General features: G+C 40.8%; 2 protein-coding genes across 11 annotated transcripts in view; one reads left to right on the top strand and one right to left on the bottom strand.

The window, feature by feature from the left end:
- Positions 1 to 139: 139 nt before the first annotated feature.
- Positions 140 to 14330, bottom strand: FASTKD3 (FASTK mitochondrial RNA regulator 3). Of its 8 annotated transcripts, XM_087890212.1 has the most exons (8): positions 14156 to 14290; positions 12614 to 12665; positions 10931 to 12388; positions 10251 to 10330; positions 9104 to 9278; positions 8237 to 8306; positions 7351 to 7465; positions 140 to 328 (listed from the first exon to the last, which is right to left on the bottom strand). In XM_087890212.1, the coding sequence occupies exons 3-8, from the start codon at positions 12363 to 12365 to the stop codon at positions 212 to 214; spliced, it is 1992 nt and encodes a 663-aa protein (XP_087746338.1). In that variant the 5' UTR covers positions 12366 to 12388; positions 12614 to 12665; positions 14156 to 14290; the 3' UTR covers positions 140 to 211. The 8 variants fall into 8 exon arrangements, with proteins under 8 accessions (XP_087746338.1, XP_034267684.2, XP_034267679.2 ...); XM_034411793.3 differs by lacking the exon at positions 12614 to 12665 and having other exon boundaries at positions 14270 to 14330; XM_034411788.3 differs by lacking the exon at positions 12614 to 12665 and having other exon boundaries at positions 14117 to 14306.
- A 376-nt stretch (positions 14331 to 14706) lies between these two features.
- MTRR (5-methyltetrahydrofolate-homocysteine methyltransferase reductase) overlaps positions 14707 to 24242 on the top strand; it is a 31933-nt gene continuing 22397 nt past the window's right edge. The window contains exons 1-5 of one of the 3 annotated variants that reach the window (XM_060691105.2): positions 14707 to 15557; positions 16538 to 16695; positions 19078 to 19231; positions 21641 to 21758; positions 23447 to 23777. In XM_060691105.2, coding sequence (XP_060547088.2) covers positions 16552 to 16695; positions 19078 to 19231; positions 21641 to 21758; positions 23447 to 23777 — 747 coding nt within the window. In that variant the 5' untranslated portion in view covers positions 14707 to 15557; positions 16538 to 16551. The remainder of the gene's footprint in view (positions 15558 to 16537; positions 16696 to 19077; positions 19232 to 21640; positions 21759 to 23446; positions 23778 to 24242) is intronic. The other 2 variants (XM_060691104.2, XM_060691106.2) reach the window with 2 other exon arrangements.

Here is a 24242-nt window from a genome sequence, read left to right as displayed (position 1 = left end):
CCAGGACATGCTATATATTACCAGGGGAAAATGCAAGTATTTTTCAAGTTAACATGATATTAAATCAATCACATTAGAAAAAAAAAATAAACTGAGGTGCGTTTGCACTTTCTCTCCATGAAAAGACAAAACTATATAATAGGATAAAACACTGGGTTTATTTAAATCTTAATTTCTCAAACACAAAATCAACAATAGCCTTCATATACATTTATTTGGATTCAGCTTTATTTTCATGGAAGCTATAAAAGTTAGGAAATACTTTCTTGTGTAGGTATTCCACTACATCATTTTTGTTGTCCAGTGGGTTAAACTCAAAAAATGGGATCTGAAATATAAAGAAATGCAGGAAACATTATTCAAATAATTATGCAGAGATTAAAATATTAGAACAATTTTATCCTAAGTTTTCTTTTCTAAAAAGGACATGAACAGGCCTATCACAAAAGGGCATTTGATCCTTTTCATTTACTTTCTTTACCTGATTAAAAAACAGCCTTGTTCCTGTCCTGTTCCAATATTCTTGATAGTCCTGTCACCTATCTTTTGCTAACTATTGATGCAAAAATGGCTCCAGGCCTATGGCACAACAAAAATGCGATGGCAACAGGTCCTTGAAGGACTACTGGGGATTTTAGTCTTGAATAATGGCTGTCTTCAAATAAAGCTGAAATGCTAAGTGCTAGGACAAAATCCAATTATACTCACTGGGAAGAGATCATCTAAGAATTATGGACATAGTTTAAAATGAAACACTTGCTTCCGGGTTGCTGTTTGCCGCTGCCAGACGTTCCTTTGGGATCGTCAGCTTCCATCGCCTGTTAGAGCCGCCTTCACAACGGAATGGCGGCTCGAAAAAACTCCGTTTCCATGAGGAAACGGAGATAGAGCCGGCAGGGGTGGGTAGAACTCTCTGCGGAGTCCCAAAAGTTTTTTTTTTTACTTTTGGGACGGAGCGGATGAGATGCCCCGTATCCCCAGCCGCCGCTCCGGGCTTTGGGCCTGCAAATTTAACAGACTACTCAAAGAAAATGTGAGCTGGACCTGTAATATTGAACTGCAAGTATTTTACTGATTTTTTTTTTAAAAAAAAAATTACTTAAGAGAGAGGAGGAAAAGAAAGAGGAAAAAAAAAAGAAGCCTTTTAAAATGGCGTTGGCTGGAGGAGAGGCTGAAAGGGAAGTCTTTCCGTTTTCTATTACTACAATGTAGCGGAATAAATACCACTGGCTACATTTGTAGACAAAACTTTGCTCCTGTGTCTTTTTCTCTTTTTTTTTCCCTTGGAGACCTGATATTGTTGTTGATTGGAAAGAAGTCCCTTTTTTTTTTCTTTCTTGCTTTTTTTTTTTAACAAAGCCTGCCTGGGCGGAAACATGGCACTGAGACTCATAAAGTCAGATAAACAAGAAGCGGGGGGGATCCCCCCATCAACAACTTAAAGGAACAAGTCTTAATTCTTCAGTCTCAGAAACCTGACTTTAATATAATAGAATTTTTTATAGAGGAGATTGAAAGAAGGGAGGAGATTGTGAATCAGCAATTTGAAAAATTTAAGCAGGAAATTAAAGAATTGGTGAAATCTAAGTTTGATTTTTTGGAGAAAAAACTCTCAAAAGTGGTTAATGGTTTTACAGGATTTATGAAACAGTTGGACGCAAATACTAATGTACTAGAGTCTAAAATGGAAGAAATTCAAGATAAATTGGACAATAGAATTCAAAAAATTGAAAATGATTTGACAAACACTCAGGATAATAGCTTAGAAGAAAAACCTAAAATGGATGCTGATCAAAAGTATGGTAATGCAGAAAATCTGCAACAGAAGATTGAAAAAGAGATTTTAATGGTACAATATAATTTTACAGAATATGCGATAAGATTAAGAGGTTTGCAGGAAAATAATAGAGATGATTTAAGGAAAATATCTTCTGAATTTCTAGCTGGGATTCTAAAGGTTCAACCTGACGAAGTGTTTTGTAGGATCGACAGAGTTTATCGAATCAACTCCTGGATTGCTAAGCAAAGGCAATGGCCTAGAGATGTGGTGATTTATTTTACAGATAAGGAGATTAGGAATAATATCGTTCAAAACTCCTTCAATTCTAATTTGCAATTGTATGGAAGAAAGATTTGGATTTACAAGGAACTTCTACCTAAGATATTGATGGAAAGGAAGAAATTTGGTTTTCTGGTGAATGAGTTAAAAAAGAGAAATATCTCCTACAGGTGGGACGCCCCAGTGGGTATTATATTTAGATACCAAGGAGAAAGATATCAGCTAAATACTGTTGAAAGAGCGGAAGAATTTTATCAAAATAGGTTGAAAATGAACTTAACATCTCCAGGTATAATACAGGATAAGCAGAAGGAGCCGGAAATAAAGGTAAAATATCGAATTACAGAGACTGTACCAGATGAATTGCCTTTGGATTTATTGGATACCCCAGCTGGACTATCTACAAATTTGAGAGAAGAGGCATCTAATCCTAATGTGATGACTTATCAAGGCAAGGATAAACATGGAAACCAATTAGGGGATATACAAGGGATAAAAAAGAAATATGAGATACAAAAGCAAAACCAACAAGACCAATCTACAAAGCAGAATAAAAACCGACCAGATGATACACACTTTATAGAAAGGGAACCAGGATGGAAACCAAACCCACAAAAAGAAAAGAAAAAAAGAAATAGGTGGCATAAAAACAGAAATTTCTAATCAGGCAACAGTGAAGCCAGTGATTTTAAAATATGAACGATTATGTGTAAACACAGAAGAGGCGACGTATTGGTTAATATCATCCTGAGGTTTGTGGCAGATCTCTGCATGGCCGTAATCTGGGGACGTGAAACGAGCCTTAAACTGATGGATTTGAATTATCCATTTTGGAATTTCTTTTTGTGTTGATAAACATATTATATTATCTTGATTACAAGGCAAGAGAATTATGCTGGGGCATGCAGAAGATCGGGTTGTTACCCACTACGATGATGGGAATTAATAATTCTGATGAAACCCACAATTATTACTATATGGAATATAATTATAATGTCACTCGGGTGGTTGTTTTTACTTTTATACATATAAGAAGATATTTACTACTGATGGGGGCAGATATGATTGAAGATCCTGAATAAACTGTTGCACCAGTAAGCTATGTTACCCGATTATGGATGTTGGTTCTACCAATCCAGTGGAAAGACCTCAAAGAAGATACTATATGGATTATAAATTTAAAGTCATTGTCTTTTCTTTTTTTTTTTATTTAGATATAATGGAAAATATAGACATATATTTTTAAGAAGTGTGGGCAGTGAATCAAAGATGTTAAGAAATGTTGTGTATGGCAATTTTGCATGATAGTGGGTGAATAAGCTATTTAGTAGATTGATTAGTCTAAGAAAAGGGATTTTTAAGTGTTATATTTAGGGGAGTGGAGGAAATGGATAGAGTGGAATAAATGTTAAACTAGATTTTATGGGGAAGGTCGCTTTGGAATGTTATAGTAATATATATAGAAGATTAAATGTTAAAGTAGGACTTATCGTATAGTTTTAAAGTGGAGAAGTTATTTTATAATGTCATAGTATAATGTCTTTTTTTTTTTCCTTTCTTTTCTCTTTTTTGATATGTATGGATAAAGGGGGATGTTATAATATTAATAATATTTTTAGTAAGTAAAGGTCAATATCTAGAGGAGGGAGTAAGTAATCTGTTATGAATTAGGTTTTTTTTTTTTTGTTATGAAGAAGTCACAGGGGGGGATGGGTGGGGAGGGGGGGTTAGGGAGGGGGAGGGAGAGGGGAAAAAAGGGGGGGGGAAATTTGTATTTGAAAACTTTTTCAATAAAAAAATAAATAAATAAAATGAAACACTCAATTTAAATGAAGACAATCCCAAAGTCAATCTTAAAGGAGGAGAAAGAAAGATTCCTGTCTGAAATTTTGAACAGCTATTTCTGGTCTAGTACTGAAGCTAGTACTGAACTAGATGTTCCAGTGATTCAATATAATGGCAATAATGTATATACTGGTATTAAGGGCTGGATAGTAAAATATTGCTTTGAAACATACACTTATTTCATTACATTTCATTTCATTTATTACATTTTTATACCGCCCCTCTCCCGAAGGACTCGGGGCGGTGAACAGCCAGGATTAAAAACCATACAATATAAACATTAAAATAATTTAAAACATAATTAAATCTGTATTGGCTTCCCCCCAATTTAAAACCCCTTACCCATAAAATTAGCCAATTAAAAAAAATTAAAAAATTTTTTAAGCCAGCCCGGCTTGCTGAAATAAAAGTCTTCAGAGCCCGGTGAAAGGTCCGGAGGTCCGGGATCAGTCGTATCCCTGGGGATAGCTCATTCCAGAGGGCAGGTGCCCCCACAGAGAAGGTTCTTCCCCTGGGGGTCGCCAGCCGACATTGCCTGACCGACGGCACCCTGAGGAGACCCTCTCTGTGGGAGCGTATTGGCCGGTGGGAGGTTATTGGTGGCAGAAGGTGGTCTCGTAAATAACCGGGCCCTAAGCCATGGAGTGCTTTGAAGATGAGAACCAATACCTTGAAGCGCACCCGGAAGACCACCGGAAGCCAATGCAGCTGGCGCAGGAGAGGTGTTACATGGGAGTGCCATGTCGCCCCCATAAGTACCCGCGCGGCTGCATTCTGCACCAGCTGGAGCCTCCGGGTGCTCCTCAAGGGGAGCCCCATGTAGAGAGCATTGCAGTAGTCCAGGCGGGAAGTGACGAGGGCATGAGTGACCGTGCATAAGGAGTCCCGATCCAGAAAGGGGCACAACTGGCGTATCAGGCGAACCTGATAGAAAGCCCCCCTGGCCACGGCCGTCATATGCTCTTCTAAAGACAGCCGTGCATCCAGGAGGACACCCAAGTTACGCGCTCTCTCTGTGGGGGCCAATGTCTCGCCCCCAATAGCCAGCGATGGCACCAGTTGGCTATATCGGGACGCTGGCAACCACAGCCACTCAGTCTTGGAGGGGTTGAGTTGGAGTCTGTTCCAACCCATTCAGACCTGCACGGCCTCCAGGCACCGGGACATCACTTCAAGGGCATCATTGGGGTGGTCTGGGGTGGAGATGTACAGCTGGGTGTCATCAGCGTACAGATGGCACTGCACCCCAAAATCACGGATGATCTCACCCAGAGGCTTCACATAAATGTTGAACAGGAGCGGCGAGAGGACCAACCCTTGCGGCACCCCACAAACCAGGTGCCTTGAGGTCAACCTCTGCCCCCCAGCCAACACGGACTGCGACCGGTCAGAGAGTTAGGAGGAGAACCACCGTAAAACAGTGCCTCCCACTCCCAACCCCTCCAGCCGGCACAGCATGATACCATGGTCGATGGTATCAAAAGCCGCTGAGAGGTCTAATAGGACCAGAACAGAGGAGCAACCCCTGTCCTGAGCCCTCCAGAGATCATCAACCAACGCAACCAATGCCGTTTCCGTGTTGTACCCAGGCCTGAAGCCGGACTGGAACGGATCTATATAGACGGTTTCATCCAGGTACTGCAGGAGCTCTCGCGCCACCACACTCTCAACAACCTTCGCCAGAAAGCGAAGGTTGGAAACTGGACGATAGTTTGCCAAAACAGCTGGGTCCAGAGAGGGCTTCTTGAGGAGGGGCCTCACCACCGCCTCTTTCAAGGTGGGAGGCAAGAAACCCTCACTCAAGGAAGCATTTATAATCCTCTGGAGCCAGCCTCGTGTAACCTCCCGGGTAGCCAGCACCAACCAGGAGGGACACAGGTCCAATAAACATGTGGTTGCGTTCAACCTCCCCAGCATTCTGTCCACATCCTCGGGGGGTCACAGGGTCGAACTCATCCCAGATAACATTCTCAAGACACACCTCAGACAACCCGCCTGAACCCACCCACTCAGAGTCCAAGCCTTCCCGAATTTGAGCGACTTTATCATGCAGATAATGCGCAAAATCCTCAGCACGCCCTTGCAAGGGGTCTTCCCGCGCTCCCAGATGGAGAAGGGAGCGGGTCACCCTAAACAAGGCGGCTGGGCGATTATCTACCGATGCGATAAGAGCGGAAAAGTAGTTACACTTCGCCGCTTTTATCGCTACTAAGGAAGTCTTGATATAAGACCTCACTAGTGTACGGCCAGATTTGGAACGACTAGCCCTCCAACTACTCTCTAGGCGTCTTTTCCGGCGCTTCATCTCCCTCAGCTCCTCAGAGAACCAAGGAGCTGGGCAGATTCGGCGCCGGGTCAGAGGCCGCAAAGGCACGACCCGATCTAAAGCACCAGCGGCCGCCCTATCCCAGGCGGCCACCAGGTCTTCCGTTGAGTCGTGAGCCAGAGTCTCAGGAAATGGCCCAAGCTCCATTTGGAACCTATCAGGATCCATCAGGCGCCTGGGGCGGAACCATCTAATCGGTTCCGCCTCCCTGTGGTGGGGTGTAGCAGTCAGAAAGTCAAGTCTAAGGAGGGAATGGTCTGACCATGACAAGGGTTCAATGACTATATCCCCTGTATCTACGCCATTCAACCACTGACCAGAGACGAAAACCAAGTCCAGCGTGTTTCCCCCTGTGTGAGTGGGGCCCTGAATTAACTGGGTCAAGTCCATGGCCATCATGGAAGCCATGAACTCCCGAGCTGCCTCAGACGTTTCACTGATGGATGGCAGGTTGGAATCCCCCATGACTAAAAGCCTGGGGGTATCAACCGCCACCCCGGCTATAACGTTGAGGAGCTCGGGCAGGGCCGCTGCCACGCAGCAAGGAGCCAGGTATGCAATCAGCAGGCCCATCTGCCTCCCATGGCCCCACTTCACAAGGAGAGTCTCACAACCGGCTATCTGAGGTACAGTGGCCTCCCTAGGATCAAGACCTTCCTTTACAATAACCGCCACCCTCCCACCCCTACCCTGGGCCCTCGGCTGATGAAATGCGCGGAAACCCGGTGGGCACATTTCTACTTAATTTCTATTTAATTTGTAGACTGCCTTTATTATTTTTACAAATAGGTGATGAACATATCCAACACACTTTTCTCCTCCTATTTCCTCCACAACAATTCTGTGAAGTGAGTTGGGCTGAGAGAGTGAATGGCCCAAGGTCACTAGATTGGCTTTCATAGCTAAGCCAAGACTTGAACTCACGCTTTCCTGCTTCCTAGCCTCATGCTCTTAGTTCACTCTTTAGCTATGAGACCAAACACAAACAGTCTGGATCAACCCTCAGAAGTAAAAATTTCTATGAACAAAGGACCAGTATGGATCTCCAAATATAGTTAAATATTTGAAGAAGGGTGTCCTTCCTCTCTCTTGAGATATGTAGCAGAATTATTGAATTTACCTGTACAACCACATAACCAATGAGCTTCAGATGTCTTTGCTTAATGGATTCTTTCCCAAGAAGATTGTGACTATTAGCACAAAATCTCTTTTCATCATCAATGCAGAGAGCTATTCTGTAAAATCAAAATATTGTCACTGCTTCAAATTCAAAATGTCAGTGCAGACTTTTCTAACTACTTATAGCTAAGAATATACAATGGTATGCAATAACCTTATGTCTACAAGTAAATGTAAGTCCTTGTGCTTCTTTCTGCATAAATATGTATGACAAAAGTTGGTCAACCCCTTTCACCCTGACACACACTTGAGAGAACTGTACAACAAGCAAATTCCAAACAGAGCCAAGTTAGTATTAGGGGCATAAACAGGAACCTAGACTGATGGACAGAAAGATTGTGGGTTTCCATTGGCCTTTTGGCTGTTGTGTGAATTAAAAGTAGTTTGCTGAGCAAAGCAAATCCATGAACATTTTTGGACTAGAAGCATCTGCCATAGCAGTAAGGTGTGAACAGGGATTTCTTCCTTCTGAGCCTAGCATGATGGATTTGCAACAGTATGGAAAGGGAAGAGGCCAAAATGTAACAAAAACACCAGCTTGACTTGAACATTGAAAAATATGCAGTAATTTCTCAGGTATTGAGTAAGACTAAAAAGGCTCGGAACTCTTGGACCACAATATTGCTAATATTCTACCAATGTTAGCACTGCTCTGCTTCTTCTATCACAATCGGAATCAACCTCATAAGGAAAAAGTGGAATAACATAAACCAAATACTAGAAATATTTTTTTAAATTTTTTCATGAGAAAAGAAAAACTGAAAAAGTTTCTTCAGGTTTGTGAACTCGCTTTGGGAAACAATAACCGACCGTCCAGTTTTCCTTACCTTTCGTATATCTCATCATGTGCGTTGACTGGTAGTACAAATCCTTCTTCGTTGAGCTTAATCTCAATATCTTATATAGAACAAACAGAAAGAAAATAGCATTCCTCACAACTATCCTTTTGCTGAATTTCATTCATTTTCATAATTGAATATAAAAACTTATTTTTAATCAATGTGCAACATGGATAACTGAGGCAGCTTTGCTGTTTGTTAAATACATTTAACTTGGCTAGAAACAAACATAGCTGTTGTTGAAAAAAGAATTCTAAGAGAATACTAAAATTCCATGAAGATGAGTGGCTGAAAAAGGAGGGGGTAGAAGGCTTCAAAGAAATTGTCTAGGGTCCTTGCACCAATGAGATGATGTATTGTTTCACTTTTTATCCCTACCATTATGTCCCCACCTCCACTCCCAATTAACTGCATGGAGGACCAAATCATTCTTGCTGGAGTTCTGAAGGTATAGTTTGCAGAAAGCTCACACTGAATGAACATTCATAGTTTCCACAACTTTAGTGCTATGTATGAATATTCCAAACAAATACTCTAAAGAACAAACAAATCCCAACAACATGAGATAGAAAATCATGAGGCAAATTACCCCAGTGGAAACTATTGCCTAAGTCCAAAACAAATCCCTGCAGTCATCTAAAGGCCTAGCAGAACTCACAGAAATTTCCAAAAGTTAATACCAAACTATAATTTTTAATGTGACACAAGGGGAAAATAATCAAATATATTGCTGGAGATTAACCTCATCCTATGAATTACTCCTTGGAACATGGCCATTCTATCCATTCAATCCTGAAAAAAAGTGCATCTAAAAACTGAACACAGCTATCAGAAAAGGAAACACAGTTTGCTCACCTATAGTGTAGTGATATGGTGTCAGAACATTATAGACAAAATATTTTTGGCTCCCTAAGAGGTCAATCATGCCAGCCTTCACTCTGTTGAAAAGATGAAGATCAACCTTGGATTCTAATGACTCACATCTAGTGTAAAAGGACTTGACTTGGTAGTCTAGGGATAGCCAGGGCTTCTGTAAAGACAAAAGATAAAAATTTAAATCAATTTTATGCCAAATTGCTTCCTGCCAGTTAACCAAACAAATATGAATAAATACGCAATTATTTTTTAAAGTGCACCAATGAACTGACAACATAACAAGGCACACAATGCTGGAAGAATAATGACGAATAAGGAGGAGAAGCCACATCAGAGAAACCACCACATCAGAAAACCTATAAAGTAGTATTAGCAGGCTCTTATTTTTCTTTCCAGTTAGTATAAGGCAGGGGTGTCAAATTCAAGGCCTGGGGGCCGGATCTGGTCTGTGGGGCCGCCCTGGAAACAGTGAAGGACCGGCCTGTGGTGCCTTTGCCAGCGAAAAATGGAGCTCACGAGCGTCATGTACGGCCCTCACGAGCTCCGTTTTTGCTGGCATAGGGTTGCAGAGGCTGTCCCAGCTGAAAACGGAGCTTGCAAGGGCCATGCATGGACCCCCAAGCTCCATTTTCACTGGCAGAGCACTCAGGCCACCACATGCACCCCTGACACGAGTGCTGTCATGCTGGCCATGCCCACCCTAGCCCCCCCCCCCCAAGATCAAATACAACCCTGATGTGGCCCTCAATGAAATAGAGTTTGACACTCCTGGTATAAGGCAATGTAACAGATTTTCCAGATGCAGATGTCATGCCCTGGAATGCTTCTTTTGGGTTCTTGCTCCAGCATAGAAGTGCTATAATGGGAGCAGAAGTTCCCTCCACTGGTATAAATCTATGTGAATACCTTCATCCTATATATCTTATGGCCATAAGGGGTATATATTAACCCCGTAGGACTACAGCCTAAAATGCTAGCAAAATTACTGCTGATATGGAGGATTACTAACAAGCAACATTAGTATATTTGTCCAATAGTATTATGAAACACTTACTAGTCTGAGTAAAAATGTAGATGCTGGCATTTGCTTAACTATTAATATTAATCACCATCAATAATATCATACCTTATAGTATGGACACTCCAGTTGAATGGTTAAAAACAGCTGAGTCAATTGAGAAAGAATCTTCGATCTTGGTGTTTCAGCTAAAATGGAAATAACCAGAGAGGCATATCATCACACAGCAACTTAAAGTTGATTGCTCAACTTTCATTTATTTACTAGTATTTATATGCCACTCCAACCACAAAAGATTCTTGAGTGGTTTACATTCCCTTACAATGTTAAATCATCATTCTCATCATTAAATAAGAATTACGAGTACGCTAATGCCAAAGAAAAGCAAACATTATAAAAAAATGCTTTAAAGGGAGGGGGCACTCACAACAATTCTATTCCACTCTGGAATAGCCACATTTTGATAGTTGTCAATCAACAGAGTCAAACCAGTCTAAACTTGGGGCAGGGGGAAATTGCCCAAAGAAGGTGCCATAACTGAGAAGACAAATCCATGTGATTCCTGAAGATAACATTCTCTAGAGCAGAGTCCTCCAATGTTTCCAGTTTTGTGGAAACCGCTGCTCATGCAAATAAAGATGCACGCATGCATGTTCACCGGTTGTTGTGAATGCCTTGCTGAAGCCTTGTTAATTTTCATTTAAAGAGTACCTATGGCTCCTACAAACTATTTGAAAACAACTGTTAGTAAGAGGACTATTATAACAGAAATAGGTTTACTTGCTTACCTTGCAATTCTTGCAGAAAAAAGGGGCTGAACAGTTTTTCCATAAAATTTAGCGGGTAGCATTTAATGAGAATGCATGAATGAAGAAGTTTCAGAAGTTCATGAGGCTCAAATTCAGAAAGTCGCATACTAACGAACCTTTCAACCTGCCGGAAGAAAGATGGAGCAGACGGGGGCAAATAGTTGAGCTTCCCAAATGGAACAACCTGCTCAACAATCTGAGAAACGGTGAAATTATCAGCACTGTAGACAAAGGTTTCTGCCACTGCATTGAATATGGGTTTGGAAAGAATGCAGAGTGTACTGCAGTACTGCATGGTTTTGGAAATTGTGTTGGGATGCATCACAAAGGCAAATTTAGTAACATGTCTTTCTAGCGCCTCTGTGAAACCCTGGTCAGAGCATCTGAAATGAATGAATGCTTCCAGCACATTTATCATTTCATCATCTGTAAAGTATGGGATATAACATGATGCATGCTTACAAAGTTTTATTATCAAGTTATTGACTTGGGTTTCATCTAAAACAACCAGCGCACTTAACACTGTACTTGTCTGTTTGGGAGTGAACTGGCAACCTTCCATCTCTGCAAAACTGTTCATTTTGCTTAACAGGTTCTGGAACAGGTTCATTTTTCTACCTACACACAGCTGCAGAGTTCTGTATACCAGGACCATTTCTTCAATCTTCCAGTCCTCAACATTTGTACTCTGAATTTGATTCATAATTTGTTCCAGCATAGCATGTTCTGATCCTCCAAGATTAAATAAACCTTCTCCAAGAATACACAAATTTTGTATAGTCATTTGTCCCTTATCAAGACGTTGTTGGCTCTCTGACACCAAGCAAACCATCAAGGAACTGCAAGGATCCACGTGCAACTTTGTCAAAGCATTTAGAGAATTTACAAGAGCAGAGTCAGATAAATGTGTAGATTCTTTTTCCAACCGCAAGCAAAGTGATTTGAACATATCATTTTCCATCAGCAACTCGGGACTTTTTATTAAGCTGTCCTGTAGCTGGACTTCACCCAATCGCTGAAAGATAGCTGCTACCATGGTGTCAGATAAATTGTCCAAAGTACTCACGAATTTGAAAATATCTTTGTATGAAGACCATTGGTTCAATTCCTTCAAAAATATCTGTTCACCTAATGTCTTGCTATTAGATTTTAAATTGTTATTGGCCTCTCCAAGATGTTGTATTGTTTCCACAACAGGGCTAGTATGATTTTTTAGTTTCACATGGTAGTTTCTACATGAAGTGCACAGGAACTCTCTTCGGTTTTCCAATATAGAAGAATCAAAGTAGCCGACTGGGAATTGCCTCATTTTCTGACAGAAATGGCTGAAGGCTCTGCTTCCAGTTAGCAATTGTTTGCATGTTTGTATATTCGGAACATATATGTGGAAAGACCTGACAATCATAAAAGCCATCTTAGCTTGGCAGCTGACATTGCCTGAAAATAGAAGAAAAAGTTAATAGATTGCCTTTTTAAAGAGTTTGAAATGATAGACAAGTGGCAGCACAGAGTTCACATCAATGTCTTAATTCTGTGTGAGTATGATATGGTTAACTAATTAATTCAACTCAGAAAAATACCTTAAATATTTAACATCTGTAAATGTATGTTTGAAAGTATTATGAATAAGGCTATCTGAAGTTCTGAAGCTGGAATAAGTACCATAGCTGGATAAGACGTCCAGCTGCCAAGGAAGAAATTTCAATCCTGCTCCCTGTCGGTATTGCGATGGTAAAAAAAAAAAAAAATCAATTATGCAAAATGCAATACATAAACAATTGCAAATGTAAATTGTATAATTTTTTGTAAACATCAATTACAAGCTCAAGACCTTTTATGTAAAATATGACTACTGTGAGCTCTTTCCTACTCCTTGGCCAATGCGTTCTTCTTGGGTCCTCAAGGTAGAAAGGAGGAGGAAAGTGGCAAACTGCTGTCCCCAGAACGGTCCTTTTATTGCAGCTGGGAAAGGAAATCAGCAAAGTTGCTGCTCTCACACAAGGGCGACGGTGTAGACCGGGGATCCTCAACCTTTTGGACCTCAGAGACCACTAAATTCATAATTTTAAATCCCACAGACAACTAATATGATCTGCCTAATGACCGGCTGGGTGGGTGTGGCTAGGTGGTCATGTGACTGGGTGGGCGTGGCCAACTCTATGTCACTCACATCGAGGGGTGCCTTGTCTGCCTCTACTCACCCCTCCCCTGCCAGTCACTCCTCACCTTCCCGCCCGGGCTCCTTAGGGCCCCAACAGGAAGCAGTTGTTGGAGCTAAGCAGCCACCACAAGAAAGAGTTGGCAAAACAGCTGGCTTAGTTCAAATTGGATCTGACCGAGAAGGAGGCTCAGCAGAAGCACCTCACTGAGGACTACGAGCATAGGCTTTCCAAGCAGAGGGAAGACCTGTGGGAATGCAAGGCCAGGTACCGTCACCTTGAGGCTCAGCTGGCTGAGATGGTCAGTCAATTCCAGGCCATGATGCAGTCCCATTGGTACAAGGCCCTCCGCCTTTTTGCCACCAGCACAACTTCCCTCCAGCCTTTGCCCAAAGCCCCACAGCAGGAGACTGAAGCAGACCCCAAATCAGAATTTCTGCCCCCCTCCAACTTGAACAAAAAGACCCCGAAAGACTCTCTGCAGAAAGACTCTCTGCAGCAACCCAAACGTTCATTGCACGTATCCGGTCATGGGGCCGTAGTTTGAGGATCCCTGATTTAGTGCAATATAAAAAAATGCAAATAATTTTTTTGCGGACCACCAAAATTTTCTCACGGACCACCAGTTGGTGACCACTGGTGTAGACCACCCCTCCGGCAGCAGCAACAAATAATAAAGCATATCACCCATAGAACCCATTAGTGCAGGGGTCTCCAACCTTGGCAACTTTAAGCCTGGTGGACTTCAACTCCCAGAATTCCCCAGCCAGCAAAGCTGGGAGTTGAAGTCCACCAAGGCTTAAAGTTGCCAAGGTTGGAGACCCCTGCATTAGTGGATTAAAGAGGAGCGCTTCCGCCGAGAAAGCAAAATTATCCAAGGCGAAGACAGTCCACGATCCCAAACTGACCCTTTCCAAAACCACCCGGACTGTTTTTACTAGTAGCTAGTAATCGCAGCACCCACCGGTCAGAGAACCGCAGTTCCCAAACTTACAACAGCGCTCACCCAGTGCAAGCGGCGCGGAACTGCTCCCCCGAGGCTTACCAAAGGCTACTTAAGAGGGACTTAAGCAAAAGCAAAAAGCGGAGCGGGAGGCAGCGCAGGCGAGCGGAGCGGTCCGCAGTCCTCCGATGGGCTCCACGTGCAGGCCATCCTTACCTCCTACCTCGGCGATTTCAAGGTTCCACTTATGGGGAAGCACGGCGACCAATCGGATCTCGTCTTTTCATTTTGTGCCCACCCTCCTGCCTTCATTGATTGGCTCGCAAAGTCGCAAAGCCCACCTCGCCCCTTTTGGCGTGACCCTGATTGGCTTTTTTTGCAAATACATCGTGGAGATAGAAATGTACAGAGGAATACTGCGCTGCCGGGTGCTTTTGCTGGTGAATGATAGGATTGGAAACCGAAATTCATCGGGTTGAAAAAATTCCTCAACACTTCAGAGGGTGGAACTCATGATAGATTATCATTAATTTCCATCTCTGCATCGTCGGCTATTGCAGGGGTCTCCAGCCTTGGCAACTTTAAGACTTGTGGACTTCAACTCCCAGAATTCCTCAGCCAGCTTTGCTCAGCAAAGCTGGCTGAGGAATTCTGGGAGTTGAAGTCCACAAGTCTTAAAGTTGCCACGGTTGGAGACTCCTTGGGCTATTGCAAGCAAGACGACCCAGCCCCTCCTGCTGTTAATACCAATTATGCATGATACTTTTTTTTCTGAAAATTTTGCAAAAAAAAAAAAAAAAGAGGCTGAAGCTATCATCTGGGAACGCAAAGTGTTTCATTATTTGCATTTCGAAAAAGTGCGCGGGATGAGACGTTTCTTAGGGAGGTCCCTGTGGCCTTTCCCTGGTGGAAGCTAGAAAAAGGGTAGAGGAAAAAGATGGTCGCCTCTTTATATATTTGAACATTAATCTACTTTTTTTAAAAAAATGTAGCCACCCCGTCATGACGACTGAGTGACAGAGACAGAAAGTGCCCCAGGCAGAATCAGCCTATTCTGGAAGGATTTCTGGAAAAGCCGATGCTCCACTGCTGGTTTCCTTCGAGGCAGAACACTGGAAAAGAAAGACCAGAGGTCTCTTTTTCATGCTGTTTCCCGTCGGGTCCCTTTCTGACCGCGCCCGGATTAATTACACTCCCCGATCCTGCGATCCGGCGAGGATCTGAGTCCCGGAGGGGCGCAAAACTGGGCGGTGCTGGGCGGCGCACGTGTGATCGGAGGCTGTGACAATCTTTAAGTGAACACGAGCAGCTGCAGCTCTGCTTAAAGGAGAGGTATTTTTCTCGTGTGCAGGGACGATTTTCACCTTTGTACCCCGAAAAGATAAGACGGGTTTCCAGTGTGGAATTAACCTGCCGGGGGAGATCCGGCACGGTCTGGCTGGGGGACTCTCCTCCAAGAGAGCCCACCTGCAGGGACTCACCACTTGACCCTCCCCACCCCCAGGTATATTTTCGAAGAACCGAGCAAAGTTGTCTCTAAAGGCATTTGAAAACCATAGCTGACACACACACACACACACGTACCGTGCCCTTCGGAGTTGTGCTGCTTTCTAATGTGACTGGGCTGCTGTTCTTTTTAACTTTCTGCATTGTTGCTTGTGTACAGTAAGCGGTTCAGAGCAGTGGTGGGTTTCAAATTTTTTTACTACCGGTTCTGTGGGTGTGTCTTGGGCGTGGGAGGGAAAGGATACTGTAAAATCTCCATTCCCATCCCACTCCAGGAGAAGGTAACTGCAAAATCCCCATTTCCTCCCGATCAGCTGGGACTTGGGAGGCAAAGAATTAGATGGGAGCAGGGGCAGTCAGAATTTTTACTACTGGTTCTCCAAACTACTCAAAATTTCCGCTACTGATTCTCCAGAACTGGTCAGAACCTGCTGAATACCACCTCTGGTTCAGAGCCTTCGGAAATGGGGAGGAATGTAAGGGAAACGAACAAATGCAGGGGCGGCTTCCATTGGTGCAAAACGTGGCATGCTTTAGTAGAGGTCCAGGTTAAAAATCTGCCCTCGTTCAGATTGTACTTTTCCATGTACAATCTATAAAGCCCTCGATGGGCCTTACTGTTTGAGACCTGCCCTAGGCACCTTCCTGCCTGCTTTCAGGGATATGTTTATTGGCCACGTGGGAATGTACTTGATCCCCATTCCCTGTTTTTGCAATAGCAGCCAAGATGCATCTCTTCTATCAGGCCTTTAGTTGCCCCTTTTAACGTTACTTTTTTATTTTTGTTTTGTATTTTATTTGCTGTTAACTGTTTTGAATAGACGACTAGAATGCTTAATAAATGTAGGTGCTATGCATTAAGAATTTTCCTTCCTCCAGTATTTTCCTGTAAAACTAAAGACAGGTTGGTATAGAAAAGGGTTGCTGTGTCTGTTCAGTAGAGCACGTTTTTTTCTTTTCCTGCCTCTCCCCCCTCAGTTAAACCTTGAAAAATGTGTTGTGAAAGAAATAGAAGATTTCTGCTGCTTTATGCAAGTCAAAAAGGACAGGCAAAAGCCATAGCTGAAGAAATATGCCAGGAGGCAAAGGAACATGGATTTGAAGCTGATATTCATTGCATCAGTGAATCAGAGCAGGTGAGACTGTAATATTAAGATCTATTTTTGACAAATTAAAATAAGGTTTGAACAATTTGCCCTTTCTCTTCTACTCTTTTATCTAAATATTCAACTGATTCCTTAGAAATCAAAAAGTATGATTTGTGGGTTTTTTTCCTCCTCAGTTGAAATTATGAAATAAACTGTTATACTGTCAATTGTTTATACAGACCTGTCCACAAGTTTTATCTTTTTTTCAAAGGAAAAAGGAATCGGAGAAGGAGAAATAAAGTAACAAGGATATTTTTTTAATGCATGTACATGTATTTCAGTTTCTTCCTCAGAATATTTTAAAAAGTCAAGATTAAATTTAGAAAGGTAGTGACTAGAATTCAATCTCATTTCTTTCTAATCCAGAAATAGTATATTGTGCTGAATATAGCCTATGTAAAGTATTGTCTTGGATATCTAATAACTAGAAATGATTAAATTGTGTAACTATGCCTGTATCTCCACTGATGTGTATATTCTAGTGGTTGATCTAATCACATCTAGAGACATGCACGTTATTAGCCAGAGACTTTTTCAGCCACAGTCTTTGAAAGCAGACAGGCTATCTATCAGATTGATTTTGTCTCTATGTTGGGCAAAAATCTCTCTGTCAAACATCCCTGTTGCTCTCAAAGAAATTAGGTGGAAAAAATCTACCATTCAGAACGATCATGTTTGCGAGCTTACCAGCCAACAATCACCTTTAGCAAGATAGGTAGCATGCAATTTTGATAAATAAATAAAAAGCCAGCAAACACAAATGTTTCTGAAGGTGGAAAGGTTTTTTTCCTGCTTGTCTTCCATTCAGAAAGTTCGCATTTGCTGACTTTCTGACTCAAAAGCTAAGGAATGCAATGTTTTTGGAGGGCAGAAAGCTGGAAAAAGTCTTTTCTATCTTTCAGAATTCAAGGCTATGGTTTTCCCAGTTGCAGTGTATGGCTGTGAAAGTTGGACCATAACAAAGGCTGAGCGCCAAAGAATTGAGGCCTTTGAACTATGGTGCTGGAGAAGACTCCTGCAAGTCCCTTGGACTGCAAGGCGATCAACCGGTCAGTCTTAAAGGAGATCAATCCTTTTTAGAAGGCCAGATCCTGAAGATGAAACTCAAATACTTCGGCCACCTAATGAGAAGGAAGGACTCATTGGAGAAGTGCCTAATGCTGGGAAAGATTGAGGGCAAAAGAAGGGGACAACAGAGAATGAGGTGGCTGGATGGAGTCACTGAAGCAGTAGGCGTGAGCTTAAATGGACTCCAGAGGATGGTAGAGGACAGGAAGCCCTGGAGGAACATCCATGGAGTCATGATGGGTCGGACACAACTTCACAACAACAACCTTTCAGAAACATTGCATTTGCTAGTTTTTGAGCCAGAAAGCTAGCAAAAGAATGGTTCTAAAAGTTAAAAGTTCCAGCAAACAGAGGGGATGAAAACTGCTGCACTAGGCCAGAGAAAGGAAGCTCAGATCTTCAGAGGTTTTATTATTATTATTATTTTTTGGTCTGTTCAGCCATAGCAATTCCCTTCTGTTTACTAAATGGACCACAACTGGCAGACCCAGAAATTTCAGTAATTGAGTAAAGCAGTCACATGGGCACCTCACTTAATGATTGCAATGACTTATGACCAACACTCCAGGCCTAATTCTGTTCATAAGTTTACAGTTAAAATGATTCATGTAGTTATTCCATTGAGGTTGCGATGATGATGATGATGATGATGATGATGATTTATTAGTCATATTTCTATGTCGCCCACTCTCCGAGGACTCTGGGCAGCTTACACCAAAGACAGTATACTAAATAGCATATTGCCCCCAACAGTTTGGGTCCTCATTTTACCCACCTCAAAAGGATGGAAGGCTGAATCAACCTTGAGCCGGTGAGATTTGATCCACTGATCTGCTGAACTAGCAGTCAGCTGAAGTAGCTGCAGTACTGCACTCTAACCACTGCACCATCTCGGCTCTTTCATGTTTATTATGTTTATTATTTTTTGTTTTTTATTTTGTTATTTTTTTCTGTTGATGGTACAGCTCTTAATCTATTTTTTCCAGACTATGTTATGCTATAGTAGTCTTATAAATTATAAGAATGTGTTGAATCACTGAATATTGACTCTAAAGAGTTTAGTAATTCATATGGTAGATTTCTGAATATTTTTGTACTGTTCGGGCTTTTGTCATAAAGCTAGAGCGGTGTTTCTCAACACTGGCGACTTTTAAGATGTGTAGACTTCAACTCCCAGAATTCTCCAATCAATATGCCTTAAAGTTGGTTGATATAAATTTATTAGTGTATGTACAGATGGCACAGAGTTATTTTGATGTTGTGCTCAGTGTTTTAATAATGTATTTTCCTTTTGATTTATAGTATAACTTGGATAAGGAAGAGGATCCTGTGGTTATTGTTACTTCTACTACTGGTACAGGAGAACCTCCAGATACTGCAATCAAGTTTATAAAGGAAATTAATGACAAAAGTTTGCCATCTGATCACTTATCTCATATACGATATGGACTGCTAGGTAAATGACTTATACATTATTGTTCTCATGAAGAAGGAAAAAAATCTGAGCTAAGTATAAATCTTACTTGTGGAGTAGATTAAATTCTTTCTCTACTTGCACTTGATTCTGGAACAGTAGAGCCATTATAGGATTTTTACAACTTAACCTCCTTACATAATATCAATTCCTAAAAGGTCATCAGTAGTCTTCCATTCCTCTTAATCAATTTGGCCCTGCTGATAAGAATGTATATAGAGGAGGTACCCATTCTGGGTCTATTTGTGTTGAGCCAGAAGTGCATTTTTCTTTGGTCAACACTTTCTTCAGTTCTCAGCCCCAGATCTGGATGGGGGTAGGGTGCTATACTTCTTCCATCTATTTTTGCCTGAAAAGTAGATTTTAAAAATTCTAAATAAAATAGTCATAAAGAAACTATAGATGACATAAAATAAATCTTAGAGATAAAAAATCAAATACAATTTAAAAGCCTGTAAATAACAAACCAAATCCAACAAAACTTGAAGCAGTGTCATCTGTGTTCTCTTAAAGAATGACAGAAAAATGGATTTTATAAATAATACTTTAAATAGTGAAAGAACAGCATGATATTTCCAAAGGACATTTTTTTCTGTGCAAATTATAAAACATTTATTTTATTTAAAATATTTATACTGCACCCATCTTTCAGGCAACTCTGGGCTGCTCCCAAATGTATTATCACATGTCATGCAAAGTTTATAAATGATACAATTAATTCAACTATTTCCTTAACTTGTGTGTGAAATTCCTTCAATCTCTGAGCACTGAACAGTAATTTACTGAAGCAATGTCATTTATCTCTGGATAGATTCTATTGCTCATCTGAGATTGAAAACTGATTCCTTTCATCCCCTTAATTCCTCTTCTATTAGGATTAGATTCACCCCAGATCACTTTATTGTTTGGGCAATTTAAATGTTCAATAATTCCTCCATTATTACCTACCCCCACAGAAATACCTTGGATATCAAGTAACTAACGAAGAGTGAACACAATTCTTCCATACTGCAGAGCCCCAATTCAGTTATCTGTCACTCAAGCCATTTTCATTAGGACTTCTGTTTCTTTTTAGTTAGCTAACTCAATATAACTTATCTATTTATTCATTAAATTTATAAAGCTGTCCAACTCCCTCGTGACTCTGGGCATAGGACAACATTAACAATAGTAGAAAACAATAAAATGAAAAAAGGACAATTATGTCTGGATAGAGCGATAAAGCACACAATTAAACATACATATTTCCATAGTATTCCACCCCCATCTGCCCTATCCCAAGGCCTGCTTGGGAACGAAAGCAAGTCTTTTTTGAAAGACAATTTTATATCATTTTTAAGGACCATTTGGACAAAGACAAGATAGATAAAGACAAGATAAATCTTGAGTGGTGGAATACTTTTCCAGAGGGCAGGTACAACAATAGAGAAGCCTTTATTCCTGGGTTCCATTAGATGATAGTGTTTGATCAATGAGACTCAGAGCATGCCAGCTTGGTCCAACTGTACTGCCCTGGAGATAGTAATCCTTAAGACAGGCAATGCCACGAAAGGTTTTATAGGTAATAACCCACACTTTGAATTGCACATGGAAACTAAATGGAAACCAATGCAGGTCATGAGGAAAGGTTTTCCCAGTATTGCCCATGCTGCTGCATCATGTACCATTTGCAGTTTACATATAGCCTTCAAGGGCAGCCCCAAGTAAAGCACATTACAGTTCCCTGCATGCATGGTGACCAAGGATAAGTGAGTGATCCAACTGCACGTTACCCCTCAGCTGGCCTTCACCAACCAGGAGGGAATGATGATCATATTCTATCTTATTCCAAAAGGAACTCGCCATTTCTGAAGTTCTTTCTGGTTGGTTGGAGTATGGAATTCATTTAGTCTTTTGCCTAGAAGTTGTCCTATTATCTGGAATATATACTAATTTGATTTCTATGGAGATCAAAAGAAACTGGAAGAAACTGAAGCTGTTCCATAAGGAGAGGCTGTAGAAAATTATTTGGTTTGTGCTCACAGCTGTTACTCAAATGATTGAATTTCTATAAACAGATAGCAAAAGATATATTTCAGCCAATCATACATCATAGTGTTGGAGCGGTGTTGACCAGAAATGATGAGTATTGGAATCTAGGTCTGAGCTAGTTGAGGAATGTTGACCTAGAATTCCCCAGTACAATTTTTACAGAGAAGTGTACTAGAATATAGATGTTATGATGACTCATTCTAGGATTTTGGGAGGAAGGGTGTAGAGATGGGTGTTTCTTGTTTGTTTTTTGTTTTTCTAATGCTTGAGTATAATTTTAAATACATTTTGGAATTCTTTGTCTATTTACATGATCTGGGTATCTGATGGTGAGTTTAATCCTTAGTTTGATTTTCTCAGGTCTTGGAGACTCTGAATTCACATTCTTCTGCAATGGTGGGAAAATAATAGACAAACGATTTCTGGAACTTGGGGCTCAACGGTTTTGTGAAGTGGGTTTGGCTGATGACGCTGTAGGGTAAGAATCTAATTTCTTTCAGATAACTTTTATTTTAATTTCTTCCCAACATATTTAGATATGAATATGAAATACTGTTTTTACTCAACACAATGATGCTGGTCCCATAACAACAAATTGGGGGGTGGGGACACAAAAGGTTTAAAACCCAAGAAAAATATGTCAGGAATTTGGCTAGAGTTGACTTGTCCCAAGACTAGCATAGCCAGCATGAAGCCAATTATGGTAGCACAAGTTAAAGCTGCAGAGATTCCCTCATCTCAGTTGAGACAACGCATTGGTTCTTTTGCCTATTGGCAAAACTACTGTCATGGGTCATAACTCAAATTATGACTCTGAAGAAGTTGCTCCAGCTGAACCAGTGAAATGTCAGCCTCAAGAGACACCAAGCCAGGAATCACCTGAAACTGATTAGATATAGGCATTATCAGAATAGCTGGAACAACCAGATGATAATGTAAGGCCTCCAAGCCCTAGTATCTGGCAAACAGAGTGGAGAGCAGAAGAAAAATGTTCAGTGAGACTCCTTGCCAAACAAGGGAGTAACTTGATTGAAGACAACTGGCTGCAAGGCTGATTTAAGAGGAAGCCATGAGCCATGTTTCTCCATTTGATTTTCTGCTGTGACATGTCATTCCTGTGAACCCTGCTTGTGAAACTCTAGCCTTGGATTGGCTGATCAACCTGATTTGCATCTCTGAACTTTGGACTGTATTTCAACTACTTTTCTGCACAGTCCTATTAAAAGTGAAAGTTTTGGCAAGTTTTTTTTCCCCAAGGTAGTTTACTGATTTACATTTCTATTCTTATCAGCTATTATATGATGAGCCTTGAGTAAATTGTTTTCCTCACTTAGTAACTGTGTGAGTGTGAATGTAAGGCCTAAAACAGGACAATTGTTGAGCAGAAATAATACCAGAAACTCAAGGTCAGCTGTCATCTTTATCGTTTACCTTGCTTCTATATAAATTCCAGGAAAGATTTGTATCATCTTGAGTTCATAAAGGTGAAGTTTGGATGAGTTTTTAGAGAAAAAGAGGAAGGTTAAGTTTTGTTTTCTTTGCAAAAGTAAGTTCTTATATCTTTGTGAAAATGCTCATATAAGGATTTCCAAAAAGTATGTTTTTTATTGTGGCATTTGACTTTGCTTATCAGAAGCTGGTGGGAATTTGCAATAATGTGACCATAAGACTCTGCAACCATTGTCAATTCAGGCCAGTTGCCAAGCACATCTGAATTGTGATCATGTGGCCACATGGGTGGTGCGATGATTGTATTATCAAGGATCAGTCGCAAAGTCATTTTTCTGAAGCCACCATAATTCCAAACCATCATTAAATAGCTATAAATCAAGGACTACCTGTAATACCTATTGGTCTATGTAATTTAAACTCAAGTCTCTTTCAAGTCCCTAATCCTGGTGTCTCTGGAGGCATGTCTATAAATTGTTTTCTGAGCAACAGAATGGAAGTGGATTATTACTGTTTTCCTTCAGCCTAAAATTCCAGCATGGTCTTCATCCAAGTAGCAACCATGATCAACTCTGCTTATCTTCTGAGCAGGGACAAATCATTTCCATTGGCAAGAAAATTACATGAACATGAAGTCACCCACAAGTCAAGACTAAGTCAAAAGAGATGATTTTACCCTAATCTTTTCATTTATTTACTCTCTTTACTTTGTTTCAGGTTGGAGCTGGTGGTTGAACCATGGATTGCTGGACTTTGGGTTGCACTTAATCAAGAGTTTGCATCTAGAAAAGAAGAAAAAAATACATCTTTTTGTGCTAACAAGTTTTCTAATCTCTGTATAAGTCCCCAAGCAGAACGCTTGAAAACTGAAGATTCCGGTGTGGAAAATAATCTTTCATCAAAAGAAAATATTAACTCTGAACTTCCTACTGAAAACTCTCAACCTTCACTTTCTTTCTCAGGGTCTCCCCTCTCAAATGCAACTCTTAATATTCCTGCTTTGCCACCAGAATACCTAGAGGTGCAGTTTGAAGAAAGCTGTGCTCAGGTAGAGTCTCCCATATTAAAGATGTTTATAGCTATAAACTTCAGAATCTGGAATCTGGAATTTTGCTTTAGAATTCATGTTAAACATAGAAAAGTCTTTACAATTCTGTCTTTAAAATTATTTTAATTGAGTAGCTGATAAATGAGGAAAACATGGATGTTAGCATGAATTCTTCAACAAGCACCCTATCTTACTCAGTTTTCATTAGGTCTTTGATAATTAAGTTTTTTTCTTGCAATCCCTATAAAGTAAGGACTAGAATTCAGCAAAGTCTAGGTCAGAATGAGAGGTTGTCCTTAGAGTGGGGAAATTGTGCTAAGATCCTTGTTCTACCATCCATTAAAAGTGGTTTGGCCCTTGCTCCTTTAATGTTAGTATTCTAACATAGGAAGGGGCTTAAAAAAACATGGATGTCATGTGAAAATGAGAGTGATGTTAAATGTGAATCTTCGGCGTTGAAATGTG

Source organism: Pantherophis guttatus, chromosome 3 (genome assembly GCF_059756535.1).
Source record: "Pantherophis guttatus breed Tessera chromosome 3, ASM5975653v1, whole genome shotgun sequence".
Classification (NCBI taxonomy): Eukaryota; Metazoa; Chordata; class Lepidosauria; order Squamata; family Colubridae; genus Pantherophis; species Pantherophis guttatus.
The sequence above is the reverse complement of the archived record's forward strand: the minus strand, read 5'-3'. Positions and strand labels throughout refer to the sequence as shown.

Coding starts and splice junctions, on each gene's coding strand:
- FASTKD3 (XM_060691107.2), bottom strand. CDS start 12,764: ATGTTTACAAAAAATTATACAATTTACATTTGCAATTGTTTATGTATT. Junction 12,389..12,613: donor GGACGTCTTATCCAGCTATG/GTACTTATTCCA, acceptor TTCTATTTTCAG/GCAATGTCAGCTGCCAAGCT. Junction 8,307..9,103: donor ACCATATCACTACACTATAG/GTGAGCAAACTG, acceptor GTTCTATATAAG/ATATTGAGATTAAGCTCAAC.